Source organism: Neoarius graeffei, chromosome 7 (genome assembly GCF_027579695.1).
Source record: "Neoarius graeffei isolate fNeoGra1 chromosome 7, fNeoGra1.pri, whole genome shotgun sequence".
In the NCBI taxonomy this organism is placed as follows: Eukaryota; Metazoa; Chordata; class Actinopteri; order Siluriformes; family Ariidae; genus Neoarius; species Neoarius graeffei.
In genome coordinates this window covers 43,763,561-43,785,946 of record NC_083575.1, presented here as the reverse complement: position 1 = coordinate 43,785,946, position 22,386 = coordinate 43,763,561, and the positions used below count along the sequence as shown (strand labels likewise).

At 43.4% G+C, this 22,386-nt stretch overlaps 2 protein-coding genes across 6 annotated transcripts in view; both read right to left on the bottom strand.

The window, feature by feature from the left end:
• The window catches only part of atrn (attractin), a 123,624-nt gene extending 118,645 nt beyond the window's left edge, over positions 1-4,979 (bottom strand). For all 4 annotated transcript variants that reach the window (XM_060925725.1, XM_060925726.1, XM_060925728.1 and 1 more), the window contains exon 1: positions 4,530-4,979. In XM_060925725.1, coding sequence (XP_060781708.1) covers positions 4,530-4,792 — 263 coding nt within the window. In that variant the 5' untranslated portion in view covers positions 4,793-4,979. The remainder of the gene's footprint in view (positions 1-4,529) is intronic.
• A 6,213-nt stretch (positions 4,980-11,192) lies between these two features.
• Positions 11,193-22,386, bottom strand: part of eif2ak3 (eukaryotic translation initiation factor 2-alpha kinase 3) — a 66,568-nt gene continuing 55,374 nt past the window's right edge. For both annotated transcript variants that reach the window (XM_060925723.1, XM_060925724.1), the window contains exons 11-17: positions 18,582-18,704; positions 18,345-18,494; positions 15,769-16,450; positions 15,431-15,607; positions 15,171-15,272; positions 14,996-15,058; positions 11,193-13,469 (exon numbers count right to left, since the gene is read on the bottom strand). In XM_060925723.1, the coding sequence (XP_060781706.1) occupies positions 13,290-13,469; positions 14,996-15,058; positions 15,171-15,272; positions 15,431-15,607; positions 15,769-16,450; positions 18,345-18,494; positions 18,582-18,704 (1,477 nt within the window). In that variant the 3' untranslated portion in view covers positions 11,193-13,289. The remainder of the gene's footprint in view (positions 13,470-14,995; positions 15,059-15,170; positions 15,273-15,430; positions 15,608-15,768; positions 16,451-18,344; positions 18,495-18,581; positions 18,705-22,386) is intronic.

The following is a 22,386-nucleotide window of genomic DNA, read 5'->3' as shown; positions in this document are numbered from 1 at the left end:
ACAAACAGCATCATGAAGACCAAAGAACTCACCAGACAGGTCAGGGATAAAGTTCTGGAGAAGTTTAAAGCAGGGTTAGGTTATAAAAAAAAAATATCCCAAGCTCTGAACATCTCAAGAAGCACTGTTCATTCCATCATTCAAAAATGGAAAAAGTATGGCACAACTGCAAACCTACCAAGACATGGCCGTCCACCTAAACTGACAGAGCGAGCAAGGAGAGCACTGGTCAGAGAAGCAGCCAAGAGGCCCATGATCACTCTGGAGGAGCTGCAGAAATCCACAGCTCAGATGGGAGAATCTGTGCACAGGACAACTACAAGTCGTACACTCCACAAATCTGGCCTTTTTGGAAGAGTGGCAAGAAGAAAGACATTGTTGAAAGACAGGCATAAGAAGCCATGTAGGGGACACAGCAAACATGTGGAAGAAGGTGCTTTGGTCAGATGAGACCAAAGTTGAACTTTTTGGCCTAAATGCAAAGCGCTATGTGTGGCGGAAAACTAACACTGCTCATCACCCTGCACACACCATCCCCACTGTGAAACATGGTGGTGGCAGCATCATGCTATGGGGATGCTTTTCTTCAGCAGGGACAGGGAAGCTGGTCAGAGTTGATGGGAAGATGGATGGAGCTAAATACAGGGCAATCCTGGAAGAAAACCTGTTGGAGGCTGCAAAAGACTTGAGACTGGGAAGGAGATTCACCTTCCAGCAAGACAGTGACCCTAAACATACAGCCAGAGCTACAATAGAATGGTTTAGATCAAAGAATATCCATGCGTTAGAATGGCCCAGTCAAAGTCCAGACCTAAATCCCATTGAGCATCTGTGGCAAGACTTGAAAATTGCTGTTCACAGACGCTCTCCATCCAATCTGGCTGAGCTTGAGCTATTTTGCAAAGAAGAATGGGCAAAAATTTCAGTGTCTAGATGTGCAAAGCTGGTAGAGACATACCACAAAGGACTTGCAGCTGTAATTGCAGCAAAAGGTGGCTCTACAAAGGATTGACTCAGGGGGGCTGAATACTAATGCACACCACATTTTTCAGATTTTTATTTGTTTAAAATTTAAGACCATTTACCATTTTCGTTTCACTTCACAATTATGTGCTACTCTATGTTGGTCTATCACATAAAATTTCAATTAAAAAAAAAAAACTTAAATTCGTGGTTGTAAGGTGGAAAAATGTGAAAAAAAGTTCAAGGGGTATGAATACTTTTGCAAGGCACTGTATTCAGCAGTATGAGCAGCTCAAAGCATTTCAGTGTAACTAGTGTTTAAATCCACAATTCTCTCCATCATCTGACTGAACTTGGCCATTATAACGAACGCTATAGAAGAACCTGGCGACCCATTTGCGTGTTCCACCATCCAGCCGCACTACCATTACTGCAGTGGCAAGCCGTAGTGTCTGCTGCTGCCTGCTGACAGTGACATCATGGGTAGCTGGATTGATGACGTTAGACGTTCGGTAGTGGCCCCAGGTACTGATGAAGGTATGTTATATGGATGGCAATCTTAATGTTATTCAAATTTTACATATTAGTTAGATGTTGATTACAACAATAGCCAAAAACAGAGAAAGAGAGAAAAAAAAAAAACACTTAACCATCCACCACATGAGCGGCCACATCACACAAGTGATGAAGTGTAATATACTGTACATATGTCACTGTCCTAGCAAGTACAAGCATTTAACCATTACAGATCAGTCACCTTATTAAAAAACAAATTTGTTTTATCTGAATAGGTATTCAAGGTTATTTCATTAACTGATTGGTATGTGATAAGCCACTTCTGGTGAACATCTTGGTCTTCTGCATGCCCAGGGAATCGATGTAAAGTGTACGGTCTCAAACAGGGGCACTCATCAAGTAACGGCTTGTATATTTCATATTCAGGTCCTGCGCCACAGTTGAAGTTTGTCACTACTGAGAACTGAAGCAGTTCTTCCTGATTTCCTCGAAAAAGGCGTCGGTGACAAAAGTAACATTACATGGAAAGTAATGGTAAAAGTAGAAAATCATTCACTTCTGAGGACTACTTGCATTAACATGCACACGCATTGTAGCCGCAGCAATGGTGACTTGTTTACTTCCAGTACTTCCCCAGATTCATTTACAGAGCCTTACACTTTATACATTTATATGAACACAATTTGAATCCAGACTTTTGAAAACAAGGAAGTTTGCAGATATCGTGGCCAAGGAAGAGGACCACAGCAGAGGTTTACTGCCTTGCCAGAACAGAAAGCTAGCTGCTATGTCGCATCAAATTCCGCAAGTTGAGGTACTTTGGTCACATGATGAGGAAACCACATGACACCATCAAAAGGAGCACAATGACAGGTCTTGTTGAAGGCAATAGACAATATGGAAGACCTCGCATATGCTGGCATGACAACATCCAGGCATGGATTGGCTTATCAGGAGCAAATTGATCAGCAGCTATAAGAGATAGAGGGCGTTGGACAGCATTAACTCATCCTTGTAGCCTACCATTGCAAAGCAACGATAGCGTACTGACTTGGCAGTATTATGATAGTAGATTTCTGATAGTAGATTTTCATTGAGAAGCAGCAGCAGCAGGCAGAAATATGATGCTACCAAGTGGCTCAAGCACAGTTGTTGCGGTCTGCATCACTGTGAAGTGAAGCGACATTTCTGGGGAGTTGCAAATCAGGCTACAGCTTAGGCTATTCTTTGCAGATTTTATGCAGAAGTATAAATCAGCCTTTAGCCAGCTTTGTTGAGCCTCTACCCTGTAGTTTGGTGTTTTCCCCACCTTTACATCACCAAGGACCAGAATATTACTTCTCTATAGATACAAGCTCATACTTAACAGTATTCATTATTATTATATTTTTAAAAAAAAATCCATCTAGCCCTGAGAATGGCTCAGAAGAGCAATGAGATGTCACCGCTGTCTTAAATAAGCTTAAAGATCTGAGGCACAGGCAATTAACTAAATGCAACCACAGCAACAAAGAGCAACATGACCAAATGGAACAAGAATAAATCCTTGCTACGAGCACTCACATTTCACTCACAATGGACATGAGTTAACAGTGCAACAGGAAATTAGTAGGAATGTGTGTTTCATCTATTTAAGGCCACTCAGAGGAAGGAGACTGAGCATGTATGTGTGTGTGTTGGAGACAGACAGATAGGCTTCTGTCGTGCTCCGAAACGGGCAACAAAAGCTGCGCATTTATTTACAGCCAACTCCACTCAGCAGTAATTTGGTTATGGAATTCTGAACCTGGCAATAGATCAGGGACCTAGGGACATATTAATAATAAAAAAAAAAAAAAAAGAGCATACAGGCTTATTCTTCACTTTTAGTACAGGATACACACCCTCCCTCTATCTTTTCAACGGCCCACTTTCAGTGAGAATAACGACATTTATATAATGCTATTAATGGCTGATGTCTGAGGAAAGGGGAATGTCAGCCATTACCAAAATGAGCCAACATCACTCACGGCTTCATGCATACACATGAACGGTAGGACTGGAGCTGTTTTTGGCAATGCCGCAAATTTCTTTACTTTAAAAATTCAGTTATACATACAAATACTTTCATGATATGCATTTGCACCTTAATGCATCTTTACAGACTATCAAAATAAAATAAGCTTTCGATGAAAAGTCATAAGAAGCTGCTAACTGGACAGATAAGGAGGAGATGATTTGGGCCTGCGAGTATAGTCGTCCACACCATAAAAAGCATTCATAAATGCCTGTCCTTTAAGCCCACCAAAACCCAGTATCTGTCCTCAGTCAGGGCAGCGCTGTCTCAGTGAGTGAGCCACAGGCTTGAGCTGAACTGAACTCACTCTACTTACACACACACACACAAAACTTAGACACCCCAGCCAACCTCAGACCTTTAAACAAAAACACTGTCTCCAGCCATCAATAAGCTCTCAGCATCCCTGGCCACCCTGGAGCTCTCCCTACAATACACATTTCATTCTCAATACAACTAATCGAACACATGAGCACTAACAAGCAGCCTTTCCAGCTTTCATCATGGGCTTATAGACATGACCGCCAGATGTGATTACGATCAAAACAGCAGCAGCAGCAGACAATCTGGTGTCGGAGTCCTCAGTACTTTGACAACTGACAGAAGCACAACTGTTGCTGACAATCCCAACACACACACACACTCACTCTCTCTCTCCTGGAGTTGATACATGAGGTCCATTTTACTGTCAACCCTGATTAGGATCCAACACAAGACCAAGATTAGAAGATTAGTCCGCATTCAGGAAACGTGCCAGTGATGTTACACCTACTGCTCCGTAAACAGTGTGTATACAATCAATACACCGCTTATATAAACCTCACCGGACAGCACCATTCTTCTCGTCTGTCCTCAAGACAAAGTTTGAATCTGACACTAATGTTAGCTGTGTAATAAAACTACACAGAGCCCAGTCGCCCCTCAGCGCTCCTCTACTTCAGTGTTGGGGCGCTTTAAAGCGCTCTCCCAGTTCTCCCAGCGCTCGCGCTCTCACCTGAAGCGGCCGCCGCAGTGTTGGCACTGCTCCTCTACCCAGCCCGGCTCACACACACAGCTGCCGCTAGCCGGGTCGCACCAGCCGTTCACACACGGCTTGTCGCACTCTTTAGCTTCAGCAGCAGACAGTCCAACGAGTCCTCCAAAAGCAGCAGAAATGAGGATAAAAGTCCGCCATTGTGGACCGCGGAGGCCCGACCGAGCCAGGCCGAACAACACGCTCCTTCTCCGGCCAAGGGCCCCGCGAACCTCTCCGGCCATTCGTATTCACTAAAAATGGCTTATACGGTTGCTGGAGAAGCCGCTGTTATTATCACTGGACGGCTGTTCTTATCCTAAATGACGAGAAAACCCGTTTTCTAGCGCTGCTGGCGTCTGCAATAACCGTCTCACCAGACTTTTATCTCCGCTCTCCATTTACATCTTAGCGATGCTTATCGCTGCGGTATTGAGACGCAGCCGGAAATGACGACGTTAAGGAGAGATGCGGAAGTCCAAAGTTGCCTAAGAGAAAAGCCTACATCCCAAATCACACTCTACAGCACAAACTATCAAGTCACCACCATTTGCGGACTATTTTGACATCCTATTTAGTACTCCAGTATGCGGTTCGGGACGTGGCTAAAGTTTCAATGAGTTGTTACTCGCTGACAAGGAGAGAGAGCAAAGAATCATCCGGGGTTTTTTTTGTAAAATAAGGCAAGACATATCGTGACTTTTCGGTGTCATATAAATTTCTTCTTTATACGGTTTTAAAATAATTAAAATTTCTGCTACGGTTCGTCCTCGAGGATACCAAACATTTGTGTTTGGTATCAGCAGAAGCCCGTTTTTTTCTGTTGCTTAACAAATGCAGAAATAATTAAGCGAATCAAAAAAGTGTTAGTAATGAAATTACATTTATGACTTCTAAATCGACGGAAAACAAACGTTTTAATCATCCTCAAAAATGGGAATAATTTCACTGGGAAAATATTTGCTCAGTAGCTGATGTTTTCGTCGTGTTAAGAAACTATGATGCAACTGGAAGTGAATTAATTTGTCATTTTGATGTGGCATTTTGCTCTAAATGTGGTTCATATGAAAACTGGCTCTATCCTTGTGCTGTGTAACTATTTTCTGGATTCCAGCATTTTGCTCATTTGAAATGAATCAGTGACTAATAGATTAAAGTGCAGAAAGTCAGCTTTCACAGTTTGTGTACACTCCTGTTTCTTTACAAACTGAACTGGCCGGAGTTTCCCAAAAATATCGCAGCACAAAGATCATGGTTAAATGGTAGAGCGAGCAGCACAATGAACTCTCTCTCTCTCCTAGTTAAGATGCTCTTAGTGTTAAGAAGCTTTTGGGAAACCCACCCCCAGATCAGTTCTCGGGCATTTCTGGATTAACTACGTCTCACTTATACCTGAGTTTACTGTAAGAACAACTGAGACTGAATTTGCTTTGCTTTTGTATTCTGGTGCTTTTTGTCTCAGTATTAGGACAAAAGCAGATTAAATAAATTTAGTGTCTCTGATTTATCAAAACAGACCTAATTATTAAAGAGTCACATAGACGTGGATTTTTACTTATCTCATTATCTCTAGCCGCTTTATCCTTCTACAGGGTCGCAGGCAAGCTGGAGCCTATCCCAGCTGACTACGGGCGAAAGGCGGGGTACACCCTGGACAAGTCGCCAGGTCATCACAGGGCTAACACAGAGACACAGACAACCATTCACACTCACACCTACGGTCAATTTAGAGTCACCAGTTAACCTAACCTGCATGTCTTTGGACTGTGGGGGAAACCGGAGCACCCGGAGGAAACCCACACGCGGACACGGGGAGAATATGCAAACTCCGCACAGAAAGGCCCTCGCCGGCCACAGGGCTCGAACCCGGACCTTCTTGCTGTGAGGCGACAGCGCTAACCACTACACCACTGTGCCGCCCGCATTTTTACTTATTTTTATTTATTTGATCCAGTTGATCGAAAACTGGAGAACATGGGGGCCATTATTTACAGCTATGGCGCAGAGAGGTTTGGGGTAAAACCCATGACGCAGAGGCAGCGGATAAGCTCCATAAACCAGGCGAAGTCCAGGAGGCAGCGGGAAATTGATAGGCTGGTGAAGGAAAGAAGACAACTGAGAAAGCAGTGGAGGAAGGCTACAGAGATGGAGAGAGTGGGACTGGATGACCTGCAGGCTGGGATAAAACCGTGATTGACAAGTCTGCGAAGGTCTGAGCACCTCAGGCGGCAACGTAAGAGGAAAGAAAGATCAAGGACCCCTTTCTATACTGACCCCTACTGCTTTGTAAAGGGCATCTTTGACAAAGAAAGGATTGGGAGCCTGAAAGCACCGATTAAAGACCTGGAAGAGCACCTGAGGAAGACCTACTCTGATGAGCGAAGGTATGAGTCAGTTACCATCCCGGACAAAATGCCACCAATTCATGCACCTGAACACCAGATGGATGTCAGGCCCCCCACATGGAGCGAAGTGGAAAAGGTCGTGAGGCAGGCAAGATCAGCATCAGCACCTGGACCCAATGGTATCCCTTACCGGTTTTACAAGAACGCTCCTGAAGTTCTCAAGTACCTCTGGAAACTAATGAAGGTGGCCTGGCAGAAGGGAGTGATTCCAAAGGCATGGAGAAGGGCAGGAGGAATTCTGATCCCTAAAGAAAAGGACTCTGCAACCATGAGTCAATTCTGCCAGATCAGCCTCCTGAACATAGAGGGAAAGATATTCTTCAGAGTCTTGGCCCAACGGCTCTCTTCATACCTGCAAAGGAACAACTTCATTGATGCAGAAGGCTGGGATCCAGGGGTTCTCAGGATGCATGGAGCATGCCAATATGATCTGGCATCAGATACAATCTGCCAAGAAAGAGCATAGAGACCTGCATGTGATCTTTCTAGACCTTGCAAATGCCTTTGGGTCAGTCCCTCACAACATCTTGTGGATAGCCTTCAGTTACTTTGGGGTACCAGAGCACATCACAAAATTGGTCAAGGGCTACTTTCAGGATCTCCAGTTTTGTATAACGGTTGAAAACACCACCACTGCCTGGCAACATCTGGAAATTGGCATCATGGCAGGCTGCACAATTTCACCGTTGGCCTTCATCATGGCTATGGAACTAATAATACGGGCATCTCGTTGGGTGGTGGGAGGTGAGAGGACCAAGAGTGGCCTGCGTCTTCCACCAGTAAGAGCCTACATGGACAACATGACCATCATTACAACAACAAAACCTTGCACCAGACGATTGCTCCACAAACTCCAAGAAAACATCGAATGGGCAAGAATGCAATTCAAACCAAGCAAGTCATGCAGCATCTCCATCGTGGAAGGCCAACTAAGAGGCGAGCGATTTTACATCAGCGAGGAACCAATTCCAACAGTCCTCGAGAAGCCCATTAAGAGCCTTGGGCGATGGTATAATGCAGACCTCAAAGACACTCAGCAACTTCAGCAGGATGTGGCTAATGGCCTTAAGCAAATTGACAACACTGCACTGCCAGGGAAGCTGAAGCTGTGGTGTTACCAGTTTGGGCTGCTACCCAGGCTGCTGTGGCCTTTGACCATGTACGAGGTTTCACTTAGCCATGCCAATCGCTTGGAAAGGCTAGTGAACACGTATGTGAGGAAATGGCTTGGGCTTCCGAAGTGCGTCAGCAGTGTTGGACTGTACTGTAAAGGAGCCCCGTCACTGCCTATCTCAAGTCTGGTGGAAGATTTTAAGTGTGCGAAGGTGAGGCTGGACATGTCCCTTGCCGACTCCCGGGACCCCATGGTAAGAGGTGCCGCTCCTACCCTAGCAACTGGGAGGAAGTGGACCCCTGCCACAGCAGTGCTACAGGCCAAATCTGCCCTCCTGCACCGGGACGTAGTGGGCCACGTCCAACAAGGAAGAGCAGGATTTGGCCTTGGAGCTATGACACCTCTCTGGCAGAAGGCATCTATAACTGAGTGTCGCACTTTGGTGGTGGAGGAAGTGCGACGACAGGAAGAAGCAGCCAGATGCTCCAAAGCTGTGGCACAAGCCAAACAGGGCCGCTGGATGAGGTGGGAGGGGGTTGAGAGGAAGAAACTAACATGGAGCGAGCTTTGGGGCATGGAGTCCAACCGGTTGAGTTTCATCATCCGAGCTACATATGATGTCCTACCCTCTCCCACTAATCTGCACCTGTGGCTTGGAAAGGACCCATCTTGCCCCCTGTGTACAACCCCTGCAACACTCAAACACATTCTGGTTGGCTGCAAGACTAGCCTCACTCAAGGCAGATACACTTGGAGACATAACCAAGTTCTCAAGTGTTTGGCCAACAAACTTGAGTGCAAGAGAGTAGCAACTAACAGCAAGCTCGTCAGCATCCAGAATGCGCACAGTCACCAGCCATTGTTTGTGCGGGAGGGCGATAAGCGTGGGGGGGGGCCCTCAAGCGTGCATCTGTCCCCATTGAATGCAGCTAGGGACTGGCAGATGAGAGTGGATCTAGACCAGAGGCTCATCTTCCCTCCAGAGATTGCAATAACAACCCTTCGTCCAGACATCGTCCTCTGGTCTAATTCCTGCTGGCTCGCCTACATCATTGAGCTAACAGTTCCCTGGGAGGATGCCCTTGAAGAAGCCTTTGAGCGCAAGAAGCTGCGTTATTCAGACCTTGCAGCTGAGGCAGAGGACAAAGGTTGGAAGATAAGGGTGCGTCCAGTGGAGGTGGGCTGCAGGGGCTTTGTAGCAAGCACAACAGCAAAGCTCCTTAGGGAGATTGGAGTCAGGGGGCAGGCGCACAGACAAGCCATCAAAGAACTGGCCAACACTGCAGAGAGAACAAGCCATTGGTTATGGCTGAAGAGAGGCGATACCATCTGGGCTGCTAGGAACAGCTAGCAGCGGGACACACACCCAGGCCTGATCAACCTGTGGTGGGCCTGCCTCAGCAGAGGGTGTATTGTGATAAGTGGCCGAAACACCCGGTGACACTCAGGTACACAACTGACGATGTGTCCCGCTGTAAAAGCTGTGTTGCACCCACCCGTCCTACAAATGGTGCAAATACTAGGGATATGTAACATCAAGTCCTTTCATTGAATCATGAATCTATTTAAAGTGATGAAGTTTAGCCAGATGCTTTTCTGCTGCAAGATTATGACTGGGCAGTTGTGACTATTATTTAAAACAAAGACTTCTTTCACAAATAATCACTCAGACAAGTAATGGCAAGACAACGCCATCCTGTGTCTCCTTTTTTGGATATACCGGTACAAGTTGTATTGGAGGTGGCACGGTGGTGTAGTGGTTAGCGCTGTCACCTCACAGCAAGAATGTCCAGGTTCGAGTCCCGTGGCCGGCGAGGGCCTTTCTGTGCGGAGTTTGCATGTTCTCCCCGTGTCCGCGTGGGTTTCCTCCGGGTGCTCCGGTTTCCCCCACAGTCCAAAGACATGCAGGTTAGGTTAACTGGCGACTCTAAATTGACCGTAGGTGTGAATGTGTGTGTGAATGGTTGTCTGTGTGTCAGCCCTGTGATGACCTGGCGACTTGTCCAGGGTGTACCCCGCCTTTCACCCGTAGTCAGCTGGGATAGGCTCCAGCTTGCCTGCGATCCTGTAGAACAGGATAAAGCGGCTACAGATAATGAGATGAGAAGTTGTATTGGATGCCCTTTTTTTTTGGAGGGGGAGGGAGAGAGAAACCGATGGGGTTATAGGGAAACAAATTTATAAATAACTAACTAAATTTGTTGAAATAAAGACCCAAGTTTGTTTATGGTCATATAGGAATTCAATTTTTACTCGTGTTTGGTTTAAATAAATGGTTTATTTACCCGTACAATTCCTGCAAGGAAATAAAGTTGTCTGTTGGCAATGGAAGAAAGATTATGGCATAAACACAGCTCAACTATAACATTAAAACCACACACCTAATATTGTGTAGGGTCCTCTTGTACTGCCAAAACATCTTTGACCTGCTGAGGCACAGATTCAACAAGAGCTCTGAAGGTGATCCATTCTGTGAAAGAAAATATGATTTCATCCAACCAGGCCACCTTCTTCCACACTTCCAGCGATGGACAGGGCTCAACACAGGCACTCAGACCAGTCTGAGGTTACATAGCTCCATCAGTAGCAAGCTGTGATGCACTGTGTTTTCTGACAGCTTTCTATCATAGCCAGCATTAACTTTTTCAGCAGTCTGGGTTACAGTTGCGTTCATGTGGGATCGGACCAGACGGACCGACCTTTGCTCCTCACACTCACATCAGCGAGCCTTGGATGCTAATGACCCTGGTTCACTGGTTGTCCTTCCTTGGCCCACCTTTTGATAAGTACTAACCACTGCATACTGGGAACACTCCACAAAACCTGATGCTTTGGAGATACTTTGGCATTCATCCAGCCATCACAACCTGGCCCTTTTCAAAGCAACTCCGATCCGTACACTTGCCCATTTTTCCTGCTTCCAGCACATCAACTTCGAGAACTGACTGTTCACTTGCTGCCAAACATACTCGCCCTTGAAAGGTACCATTGTATTAAAAATAATCAAAGACTTAATCTGCCAGTGATTTTAATGTTATAGTTGACTGGTATAGAACTTGACATTTTTTTTTATTATTTAAAAAAAAAAAAAAAGTATTAGTGGGGGTTTTCTTCCCCATGCATCAAAATATCTTGCAAAACATTTGCTTTACAGGAACAAAGTTTCAGCTACTGTTGGCGCTTCCCAGTTAACATTTGAGTCGTAGATAGCTGTACACATTAGTCATAGCTGTAGAGTTAAGCTATTAGTTTTACTAGAAAGGCAGCATTAAAAACCTTGAAATAGTAAAATTAAAAAAAAAATGTTTTTACCAAAGTTCATAGAATATTTATTCAATTTTGACTTGTAAGAAGTCACAATATTTCAACACACTCCACAGTATGAAGTGCATTTATACATCACCAACCCAAAAGGATTGATTCTGCAAAGAACATAAATTAAAAAAAAAAAAAAAAGAACATATTTACAAGGACAAAAAGAGAACGGATTGTGCCCGAAGATTACAGGTCAGGAAAACTGACAGAGCACTGAACCAGAACAGGAATCGTTACAGGAAAAAAGTCAGAATAGCAAAGGCAATGCCATCTGAAACAGAACATATACTGAAATTATTGAATTACAGTGACATTAATGAAAAATTCAAGTCTGTACTTGGTCAATGCAATTATTAGCATGAACTCGTCACAGTTGTGGACGGAGGAACAGCCTAAATCATGATAAAATCTTGTTCAATGGCCACATACTGAAAGAAAATTAAAGGATTCACTGTCTTCCACTGGCATGCTGATGAAAAAAGTAAACAAACACTGTAGCAGAGCTCAAGCTCATGAGGAAACTCAAAGGCGATATAATGAGGGTGAAACAGGTCCTGAAGCCGGTCTTGTTAAAAGGTCTGTATGAATGTGATTAACAATGACAGGTCATTACCGGATATCCTTTCTGCACTAGTCTAATCATTTAGAGATCTGTGCTCACCCGCTCACTCATTAACCCACCCACCTTCTACAGACAGCAAACAAACAAGACTACTCACATATCTATAAAGAGCCATTCTGCCTCCACTCCCAAGGTCTGAGCTTATATCTCAAGATTTTATCACAACAAATCTTAAGGTGACAATGTATGCAGAAATAGTCAGAGAAAAATATAATTCCCACCTATCAAAAAATCCTTTATGGAAATAAACCTATAAAACAGTGATTCTCAATGGGTGCATGCTACACATGTGGATGAAGTTTCCAGTCAGTCAATATCATTTGGGCATCCTAAAGAATATTAATTTTGAGGGAAAACCCGTTTTGGCATTAATGAAAAAGTATTACACACCATCTTTACACCTATAGTTTCAAAAAATCTCTCTTTGATGATTCTAATCATTTTGTCAGAAAGCAAAAATCATACAAACATTTGCGTATTCCTTTCAGCACTAAAAGAAGTTGGTAGAATTGTCTACTATTCCATTACTAAGGCAGATAAACAGTCCTCATGTGCCAGTGAAAGGCTCCTGTGCTTAACAAACCATGTTCAGTTTCCATCATGCACCATTAACAAGTTTCTCACACTCTTTTGGAGTTTAGGTCTATTTACAACAGAAATGAGAAAAGTGACAGAGCCTGACAAATTATGTAGCTTTAGAACATAGGAAGCAAGTCCTGTGCAACTTCCTATTTAAAAAAAAAAAAAGAAGTGGCCAGCATTCCAAACAGCTCAATCAGCTTTCCTTCATTCAGCACTGCAAAATGATTCATTTCCACAACGATAAATCCATGAGTGTGCGCGTGGTATGGAAGAGCAATTGAGGTAAAGATGATCATGAGTCCATCATGGAGCTTCAGAATCAGAGCTGATCCACGAGGAGTCAAGCAGTTCGGTTAGCGTTATCTCCCCTGAGTGAATGTCTTCAACTATTGTAACTTGGAAAGGATGGGAGAATGCCATGAGGCTGACCTCGACAGTGAGGGGGAGGAAAAAGAAAAGAAAAAAGAAGAAAAAAAAAGTCAAGTCAATGCAGCGAGGCAGGTGAGGCAAGAGGCAGAGACACTGTGGGTAGGCATCTGTGTGTGGGTTTGTGCTTGAAATGGAATGACTGAAGCTAAAATGCCTCCTGTTTTCTACTGATAAAAGACTGAGACGATAGTGTGTGCTTAGACTGTAAAATCGGTTCACTTCCAACTGAGGTGCTGAGAAAGGGTCCGAGAGCCCTCAGTGGGCGTGTCTTTGTTTTAACTGGAGTTGGATATCTGTCGTGATGGTCGGCCTGTGGATGAGGCGCTGTATGTTCGCGAGCGCTGCCTGATTCTGCAGGGCACCTCAAGCTCCTGAAACAGTGGCGTCTCTGTGATCTCTGATGCTTCGGGTCGCTCAGCAGGAACACGAGAGAGCATCGAGCGCACCATCTGAGCCTGAAACATACAGAAATAAATTAAAATCAGTAAAAGAGTGCTCGGTACTGCATATGCAGCTGAAACGGAGACTGCTCTAAAACCATTATGCCATTTTTCAGTAACCTTTTTAGGGAAGTAAAAAAAAAAAAAAAAAACCTTGTGTAATTATGGACACCAGAAAGTACCCAATTGGTTAAGTGATACAAAAAGGTCAAGTTTTAACCCCATGTGCAGGTGGTGAAGTGGTAACAAAAAGGAACGAGTTAAAGAGAGGAGGCCATGGTGACTATGATTTAGATCATCCTCCTGAATGAGGCACCAAGTTTTCCTTAATTTTTACACAATGTTGACTTGCCTAATGCTGGTAATTTAACTCATCCATTTGGTCTCCTATGGTCATTCCTTGAACTCCTGTTTAACCAGTCAGTATTACTGACTGCTGTAATTTCCATCCCAAAAGTTATTTGGCCATAAGATGTGAGCAGTGGTAGCTTAGATGTTGGACTACTGACTGGAATGTTGAGAGATCAAATCCCAACTCAAGTGATCAATTTTAAAAAGATAAACACAAGTTACTCTGGATATGCTACAAGAGTAATTTAAAAAAACAACAACACCCCTTTCAACCTAGTTCTATAGTGGGAATTATGAGATAAGAACTATAGCACAAGCCTGTGGAAAACAGGGAAGTCACTGTGGCAGAAAAGGGTTTTACATGGTTACAGAATCAGACTGAGTCATATTTAAGCTGTTCTGCACTTTTACAGTTTTCTTCCTCTACACCTGTGATTCAATCAGATAAGGCCAAGGAAGGAAAACAGTAATCTTTGTCAAGCAGAGATTCATGAAAATCATTTTTAACAAATAAATGAAGGGTGATTGAGTAATCAGCTATAAACAAACAGCTAAAATCCTGACACACGTTTCAGTTTATACAGATCCAAATTTGTGGGGTTTTTTTTTTTTATAATATAAATAAAAATACACACACTGTGAAACATCTATCCAGCAGAGGGCAGCTTTCAATTTACAATCCAGCCATCCATCCATTATCTGTGACCGCTACAGGGCTGACACATAGAGACAAACAACCATTCACACTCACACCTACTGTCAATTTAGAGCTACCAACCAGCCTAACCTGCATGTTTTTGGACTGTGGGGGGGAAAACAGGAACACCCGGAAGAAACCCACACAGACACGGGGAGAACATGCAAACTCCACACAGAAAGGCCCCCGTCGGCCACCGGGCTCCAACCTAGAATCTTCTTGCTGTGAGGCAACAGTGCTAACCACTACACCACCGTGCCGCCCTCAATTTACAATACAAACCCTAAATTAAATTGGGTCTCTGTAGAATATATTTAAACAAAGTATGCTTTAATTATACTAAAGGGGTGATATTAAGGATGTCAGAATGATGAGTTAGATGATAAATGCCAAGACTCCACCCATGTGCCTTCCCCCCCATCTTTCCCTTTCATCTTTCTACGCTTTGCGCAAAAGAACAAACCTCTGCACTCGGACACAAAAACGCACTTACCTCTAGAACGTTGTTTTTATAGAAGGACATGGGAAACTGTAGCTCCCGAACCTCGGTGAGAGTCTAAAAGAACCAAAGTATATATTCAATTTTATGAAATATTTTTCAATTAAGCAGAGACTGAGGTTGACGTTAACCTGAATTTGAACCAGGATGAGTGCATGACTGTTCTTACTGTGACTCTCTCCATCTGTGTGCGGAATGGGCAGAGCAGCTCAAACAGGATCAACCCCAGAGAATAAATATCCACTTTATGAGAGTACGAGTTCCCGGACAACTGTGCACGCACCCAAAAAAAAAATACCAGACCATTTAGCATGCAGTTTAGCATGAGGATATGGTTTTTCAACAAAAGACTTCAATGTTCCTCTGTAAGTCTCTCTGGATAATAGTGTCTGCTTAATGCTGTAACTGTAAATCTGCCTGCACACTCACCTGTTCTGGGCTCATGTAGAGTTTAGTGCCCACCTGGCCAGTGTGGCGGGCGTAAACTGGCATCGGGGTGAGGGTGTTCATTTCCTCATCATCGTCTTCCTCCTGATCCATAGCCGTCACCAGCCCAAAGTCCCCAACTTTCACCACATCATCCAGTGTGAAGAAGATATTAGAGGGCTGACAGACAAAAGAAAAGGAGAGAGTGCAAGACACAAAAAGGCAGAGAGAGAGAGAGAGAGAGAGAGAGAGAGAGAGAGAGAGAGAGAGAGTTATTCTTCAGAGCTACAAATTTAGTAGTCAACATTTAATACAATGTACACACAATAAGCAAGTCCTACCTTCAGGTCTCGATGCATAAGTCCCTTGCTGTGGATGAAGTCGACAGCCTCTGCGATCTGCAAAAAGATTGCGAGACACTGCGAGTGCTCTCTGAGCTCAGGCTGAGAGCGCTGTGCCATCCAGTCCTTCAGGTTCTCCTTCCTGCATAGCTGCATCTGGATGTACAGGTAGACTTTGGGTGTCAAGGCCAGCCGTGGAGCAGGAGTTTGTGTTGGCAGCTTCAGAGATGTTGGCCGAGGAGGAGAGAAAGAGAACGGGCCTGAGGAAGCAGTGGGGTGAGATCTGGAACCCGAGTGAGAGGAGGGTCTCATCTGAACCGGTGTGGAATGGCTGAGCTCTGCATCGTCGTCATGCTGATCGCAACCAGAGTCTTCAAAAACGATGTCAAAGGAAGAAGAGGTGCAGTCATTATGGGTCACTGTGCGGGGAGGACACAGCTCAAAGGAATGTGGCGATCCTGAGAGTTCCAGGTCGGGGTCAACATCGACACGGCTGTCCTGATTCGACATCATGCTGTCTAGACCCAAGCCATCCATGCATGTGTGATCCTGAGCAAGTGCACCAACATTTCCACCAGCAACACACTTGCACCGCAAATCCAGAGGAGAGGGAGTGGAAACGGGCACCTTTACAGAGAACGCCTCCATGTGGTCAGGAGAGCTGAGCAGCCAATCAGTAGCACTGACAAAACACAAAGATTAGTCACGTAATGTTCCCTGAAGTATCCCTGACTGTATGATGTTATGCTATTAAAATATTCCAAAAGCAGAATAGTACATTTTTAAAAGCACAGGAAATTGCTAAACAATGGCGTTTGCCCTCAAATATGCCAGGAATTTTTCAATATGCATAATGTAGAACTTGGAACTACCTTCTTCCATCCCACAGATAGCTGCTAATTAACAGCCAGTAAATTGTTACTGGTCAATATAGCATCTGAAGCGGAGTTATATTCTCAACAACTTATTTAGCAGTAGCCATATCTATTTAAAATAAATAAAAAAGTACCACAACTATTATGATTGCTTATCACTAATATTTGGTAATGTAGCAAGCAGGATTGGTATTAAAGTCTTCAGGTCTGTTAAAACTGTGGAGCCTATTTTCCATCACCACCAAGGCCTGGTCTCTGCTACAGCATTAACCTGTATTTGCACAAGGATTATGGGTAAAGCGTGGCATGCAGAGACACGCCAACTCGCTTCCTGTCAGAGCACAAACACGTCATGCATATGTGCGGTGATTTGTGCCAGTCAGTCTTAAAGTGAAAGCTTATTAGTTGGCAAGGTGGCGTGCCTGGTCGTGTGTTCGTGTTCCCCAAACCCTTTCTTAAATTGCAGCCGGTTAAAAGAACAGCTTGCAACAGAAACAAATGACAAGAGTGCTCCGAGAGCACAATATACCCTGCTGGCAACGGTGCTATAAATCTGGTAAAATGCGACTGAATTGAACAAAATTGCAATATGCGTATTACTGACAAAGAATCCTGTCAAGTTTCGTGAAATTTCTCCAAAAATTGTGAGAGGAGTTGATTTCAGAATGAAAACACACTCATGAAATTGTCAGAAGATAAATTTTGTTAATCAATGGCTGCAACTCTGGTAAAACATGACCGAATTTAACAAAATTACAATATGCGCATTACTGACATATAACAAAGAATCCTGCCAAGTTTCGTGAAATTCCTCCAAAAATTGAGAGAGGAGTTTCAGAAGGTGAGCACCCTTTCCAGGACGGATGGACATCGCCACGACATAATCCCCCTTCGGGCCTTTCGGCCAGCAGGGGATAAAAACGTGTTGCATTAGCCATATTCACGCTTAAATTTCTCCTCTATGATAAAACTCATGCACAGAACAGTAGTATAAATAAACAGCACAAGGACGTAGAACAGGTTTCCCCTACGTTTCATGTTTGCTACACACACACTGCAATATGATTACATTATTATGTAATGGATTTGTGATTTATATACAGAAATCTACAATCATGATAGCGTTACATGTGAATATAAAAGGCAAAATTTTATAGCGGATGTAGTTTAATTCCATCAGACCACACGGTTTACTTTCTTTGGCTTTGAATGGACTTCCAATAAGACACAATGTAGGTGAAGTAAATCAGAGCACCTGGATTAAAGAAAAATCTAAAGCATCAGTCACTGTGATGAACAGAATCGTGGACTTAAACACTGGTTAAAGTGAAGTACAGTCAACACTAAAGCCACCTGATCCTGCTTAATACAGAAGACTTGAAAATGCTTACTCCCTTCTTGTGGCCTCAATTTTGAAATTCTGGTTTGTTTCATGCAACAATGCCCCTTAGGGGACATGCTCATGTTAAGTGCAAATATGAAGAAGACTTCAACTTGCGCGAGTGTCCGCATGCACATCCCTGCATAAACAGCCTAACACAAATATATACAATCAGCCCTCACTGAGTGAATATCCAACCCTCTTAAAATATAAGGGTGCTTTAATGATAGTTTTATAGCTCATTTACTAATTTAGAAGTAAATTCTTCAATAAACTTGCTCATCTTATGTGAAGTCTTCTGGCTTTTATGTTAATTGTACCTGGCATCTTTAAGCCAGCGCCGATCCATTTCCTCCTGCCAGCCCTGAGGTGGGCTCTCCTGCCAAGCGTTGAAGTAACGGATGATACCTGGGTGCTCCAGTTTAGCCAAGGCCTTGACCTCCCGCATCACCTTTTCACGGGCCACTTCCCTGCACAAACAAACAAATATTTAAATACATGTTGTACGCATAGTGTGTAGATTTGCATACTGCACTGTAGATGCCGTCAGTGGTTACCTGTTGGGTAAGCGGATCCTCTTGATGGCATAATTGCAGTCGTCTACTTTGTTCCGTGCCTCAAACACGACCCCAAAGCCACCTCGCCCTAAACACTGCACTGGTTCAAAGTCTGTCAGGTACCTGCAACACAGAGCCACAAAAGGGCCACAGCTGTCATCCAGATGAAAACATCTTCAACATTCCAACACGGACAGATTATCTAAGGGCAAAAATGGTTAATCTTTTGTAACATGGGTGTTCCTGGGCTGCTTTATATGGAGTATGCATTTACAAACCGTATGAGGCTGCTTTCACACAAAGAATATTTTATTAATATAAAAAGTAGCAGAATGTGGCCACTTTTAATTAAAAAAAAAAAAAAAAAAACCCTCAGGTACCCTATGGGTAACATGTGGCAACTGCTTATAAATAAAACATTTTTTCTGATACCATGTCCATACAGTTAATACAGCATATATACATGTTATCAATTCTACTCGCCTCATCTCTTACCGTATACGCATCACCAAGCTGTGAGCAGTATCAGGGCTTGTAGTATTTTGGTTACCAATTTTGTTTACTGTGTTTTGTTCAAAATACAGTGCTGTGAACTATATCCATTTTCAAAATAGTAAGAAAGTACTTGTTCATGAATTGTCTTAGATGCATTATTTAGTACTAATGAGCACATTTTGTTTCACAAGTGTAAAGACTCTAAAGTGAATAGCAGAAGTTTGATATTGGCTTCTCAATACAGCCGCCAAAAAGCTTTTTTTTTTTTTTAAAAAAAACCCTTACAAAACCTTTCATTTGACCTTTCAGAAGGACCAAACAAAAGCTGTAATAATCAAAAGGTAAATTTTCTTAAAATAAACACCACTTGATATCGAATCCGTAGTCTTGGTGAACCACGAAGTAAATTTCGTTTATCTTTTTATCTGCCGATTATCTTCTGATACTATGAAGTTATAACAAGATTTCTCTTTTCTTTTCTGGTTCTGATTGGTTCCAACGTTTATCAAGAAACAGAACAGGTAATCGAACTTGCTCAGGATAAATGCTGACTGGTTACAAAGTTTTGCTATTGTTACACTCATTCTTACAATACGATGACATAGTGGCTTCGCCACTTGTTCTTGTGTACCTTTGATAACACGAGATCAACTGTTCATAATGAGAGATCACGATTCGCCATTCTGGTGATTGTAATGCTTACGCATATGCACAGTGCACTAGTGTTACACTAATTCTTACATCATGATGACATAGTGGCTACTGCCTCGCTTCGCTTCTATGAGGCAGTAGCCACAAAAAGTGCTGCTGTCCTAGTGTTCCCCCCCCCAATTCATCATCACAAAGAATTTCCAAAAGCTGAATCTGCTGAATCAGAATTCCAGTGGAGCAAAAGGTCTGCATAAACTGTCTAGTTGACTGTTTAAAGAGACAGTCTGGAAGACTCCAGAAAGTGATATAATGACTTCTAGAAGTTTCTGATTGACCGACTGTCATAATTAGGAGTGCAACTTGGGCTGTAAGAGAGCTGATTTTTACAGTCAGTATTTTTTTGTCCTTGATACCATGGGATAATCCAAGCAACTCCGAGCCAAAACCTCAGGGGAAAAAACATGAACCTCCACAAGTCCGGTTCCTCTTTAGGAGCAATTTCTAAAACAACTGTAGGTACCGGGGCGGCACGGTGGTATAGTGGTTAGCACTGTCGCCTCACAGCAAGAAGGTCCGGGTTCGAGCCCCGTGGCCGGCGAGGGCCTTTCTGTGTGGAGTTTGCATGTTCTCCCCGTGTCCGCGTGGGTTTCCTCCGGGTGCTCCAGTTTCCCCCACAGTCCAAAGACATGCAGGTTAGATTAACTGGTGACTCTAAATTGACCGTAGGTGTGAATGTGAGTGTGAATGGTTGTCTGTGTCTATGTGTCAGCCCTGTGATGTCCTGGTGACTTGTCCAGGGTGTACCCCGCCTTTTGCCCGTAGTCAGCTGGGATAGGCTCCAGCTTGCCTGCGACCCTGTAGAAGGATAAAGCAGCTAGAGATAATGAGATGAGAACTGTAGGTACCATAAGCATCTATACATACAAATGTAAGCAAATCTAAAGATCTTGGGACCATACAGACACCAAGTCATTCAGGACAGAAGCACAGATTAACTCCCAAGGATGAACGAAGTTTGGTCTGAAAGGTTCAACTGAACTGCAAGACAACAAAAGAACTGGTGGAAGAATTGCAGGAATCAGATTCAAAAGTATGTACATCCATCATTAAGACAGTCGTACATCACCATGACCTGAAAGGCTGTTGTGCAAGGAAGAAGCCCCTCTGGCTTTTTGTGCCAGTCTTGGCAAAGTCTGCAGGTGATCACCAGACTTCTGGAGGAGCATTCACTGGTTAGATGAAACAAAAATTGAACTGTTTGGCCACAATGATCAGCATATGGAGGACACATGGGGAGGCTTTTAATCTGAAGATCATCCCAAAATGTAAAGCATGGAGGTGGCAGCATCATGTTGTGGGGGTGTTCTGCTGGAAAAGGAACTGGTGCACTTCAGATAATAGATGGCATTATAAGAAAGTGATCAACTATAAATAAATACTGGAGCAAAATCAAGACATCAGTAAGAAAGTTAAAATTTGGTCACAACTGTCTTCCAGCAGGACAGTGATCATAATCCTACCTCTAACGTTGCAACAAAATGGCTTAAAGACAAAAGTGAAAAGTACTGCAGTGGCCATCACAATCCCCTGATCTGAATCCCATCGAAAACATGTGTACTGTGGATTGAACCGAAAAGGCATGTCTGAGCAAGGAGGCCCACAAACTGGACGGTGTTAAACCAGTTCTGTCGAGAGTATTGAGAGAAGCTTGTGGAAGGCTAATATCATGGATCAATCCTAGTCTCTGGTGGCATGTAGTGGTCTAAACCCTGTTTAGTGGCAAAAGCACTGCAGGCAAGCGGTCCTCGTCATATTTAGGCATTTAATATAAAAATGTTGAAAGGGGGAACCTATTAAAAAAAAAAAAATTATATATATATATATATATATATATATATATATATATATATATATATATATATATATATATATATATATATCGCACTTTAATAATCGTAATTATGGACTTCGGGGTTTTCGATATGGAGTAGATGCGCATTAGGGGAGCTCCACCTCGACTTCATCTGCCTCGCGCATAAGACATTTAATCATTCATGGCTCGACATTAACGGTTGTCCGCTTGTCCGGGACAAGTGATCCTTTATGTCGGACAAGTTCATCGTCTCAGTTACTTGTCCGATTGGACAAGTGCCAAAATACGCCGATATTCGGGTTACATATCAAATTTATCAGTTTATTCACATGATTTCCAAAGCATCTCACTCGACATATTGTTTTGATGAATCGCCGGATGTTTCTCTTCGGAAAGAGCGATGTGCGCATGCGCAATATTCCGCTTGCGAAACCGGCCAATACCGCTTCGTGTATGTGAGCTGAAAAGTAAACGGTAGTTTACCAGACCCTCCAGGATTTCGCGATGTTGCAATCTGCAACTTCAACGCAAATTCAACCAATCCCCGCAAATTCAGGGCGGTGTTGCAATTATATCCAATTACCGCAACTTTCCCGCAAATTTGACCAATCATTGGCGTCGTCTTGAGGGGACATCGACAAACTACTTTCCGCCTTACTTCCGTGTTTCCATTCAAGAGAAGCAGCATGTGCGAGTCAGTGTTTATGTAGGCTTAAATTCTGTTACTGAAAGTGTGTTATGTTTACAGTGAAGGACTGTGTGCACTTTACATTATTTTTTACTTAA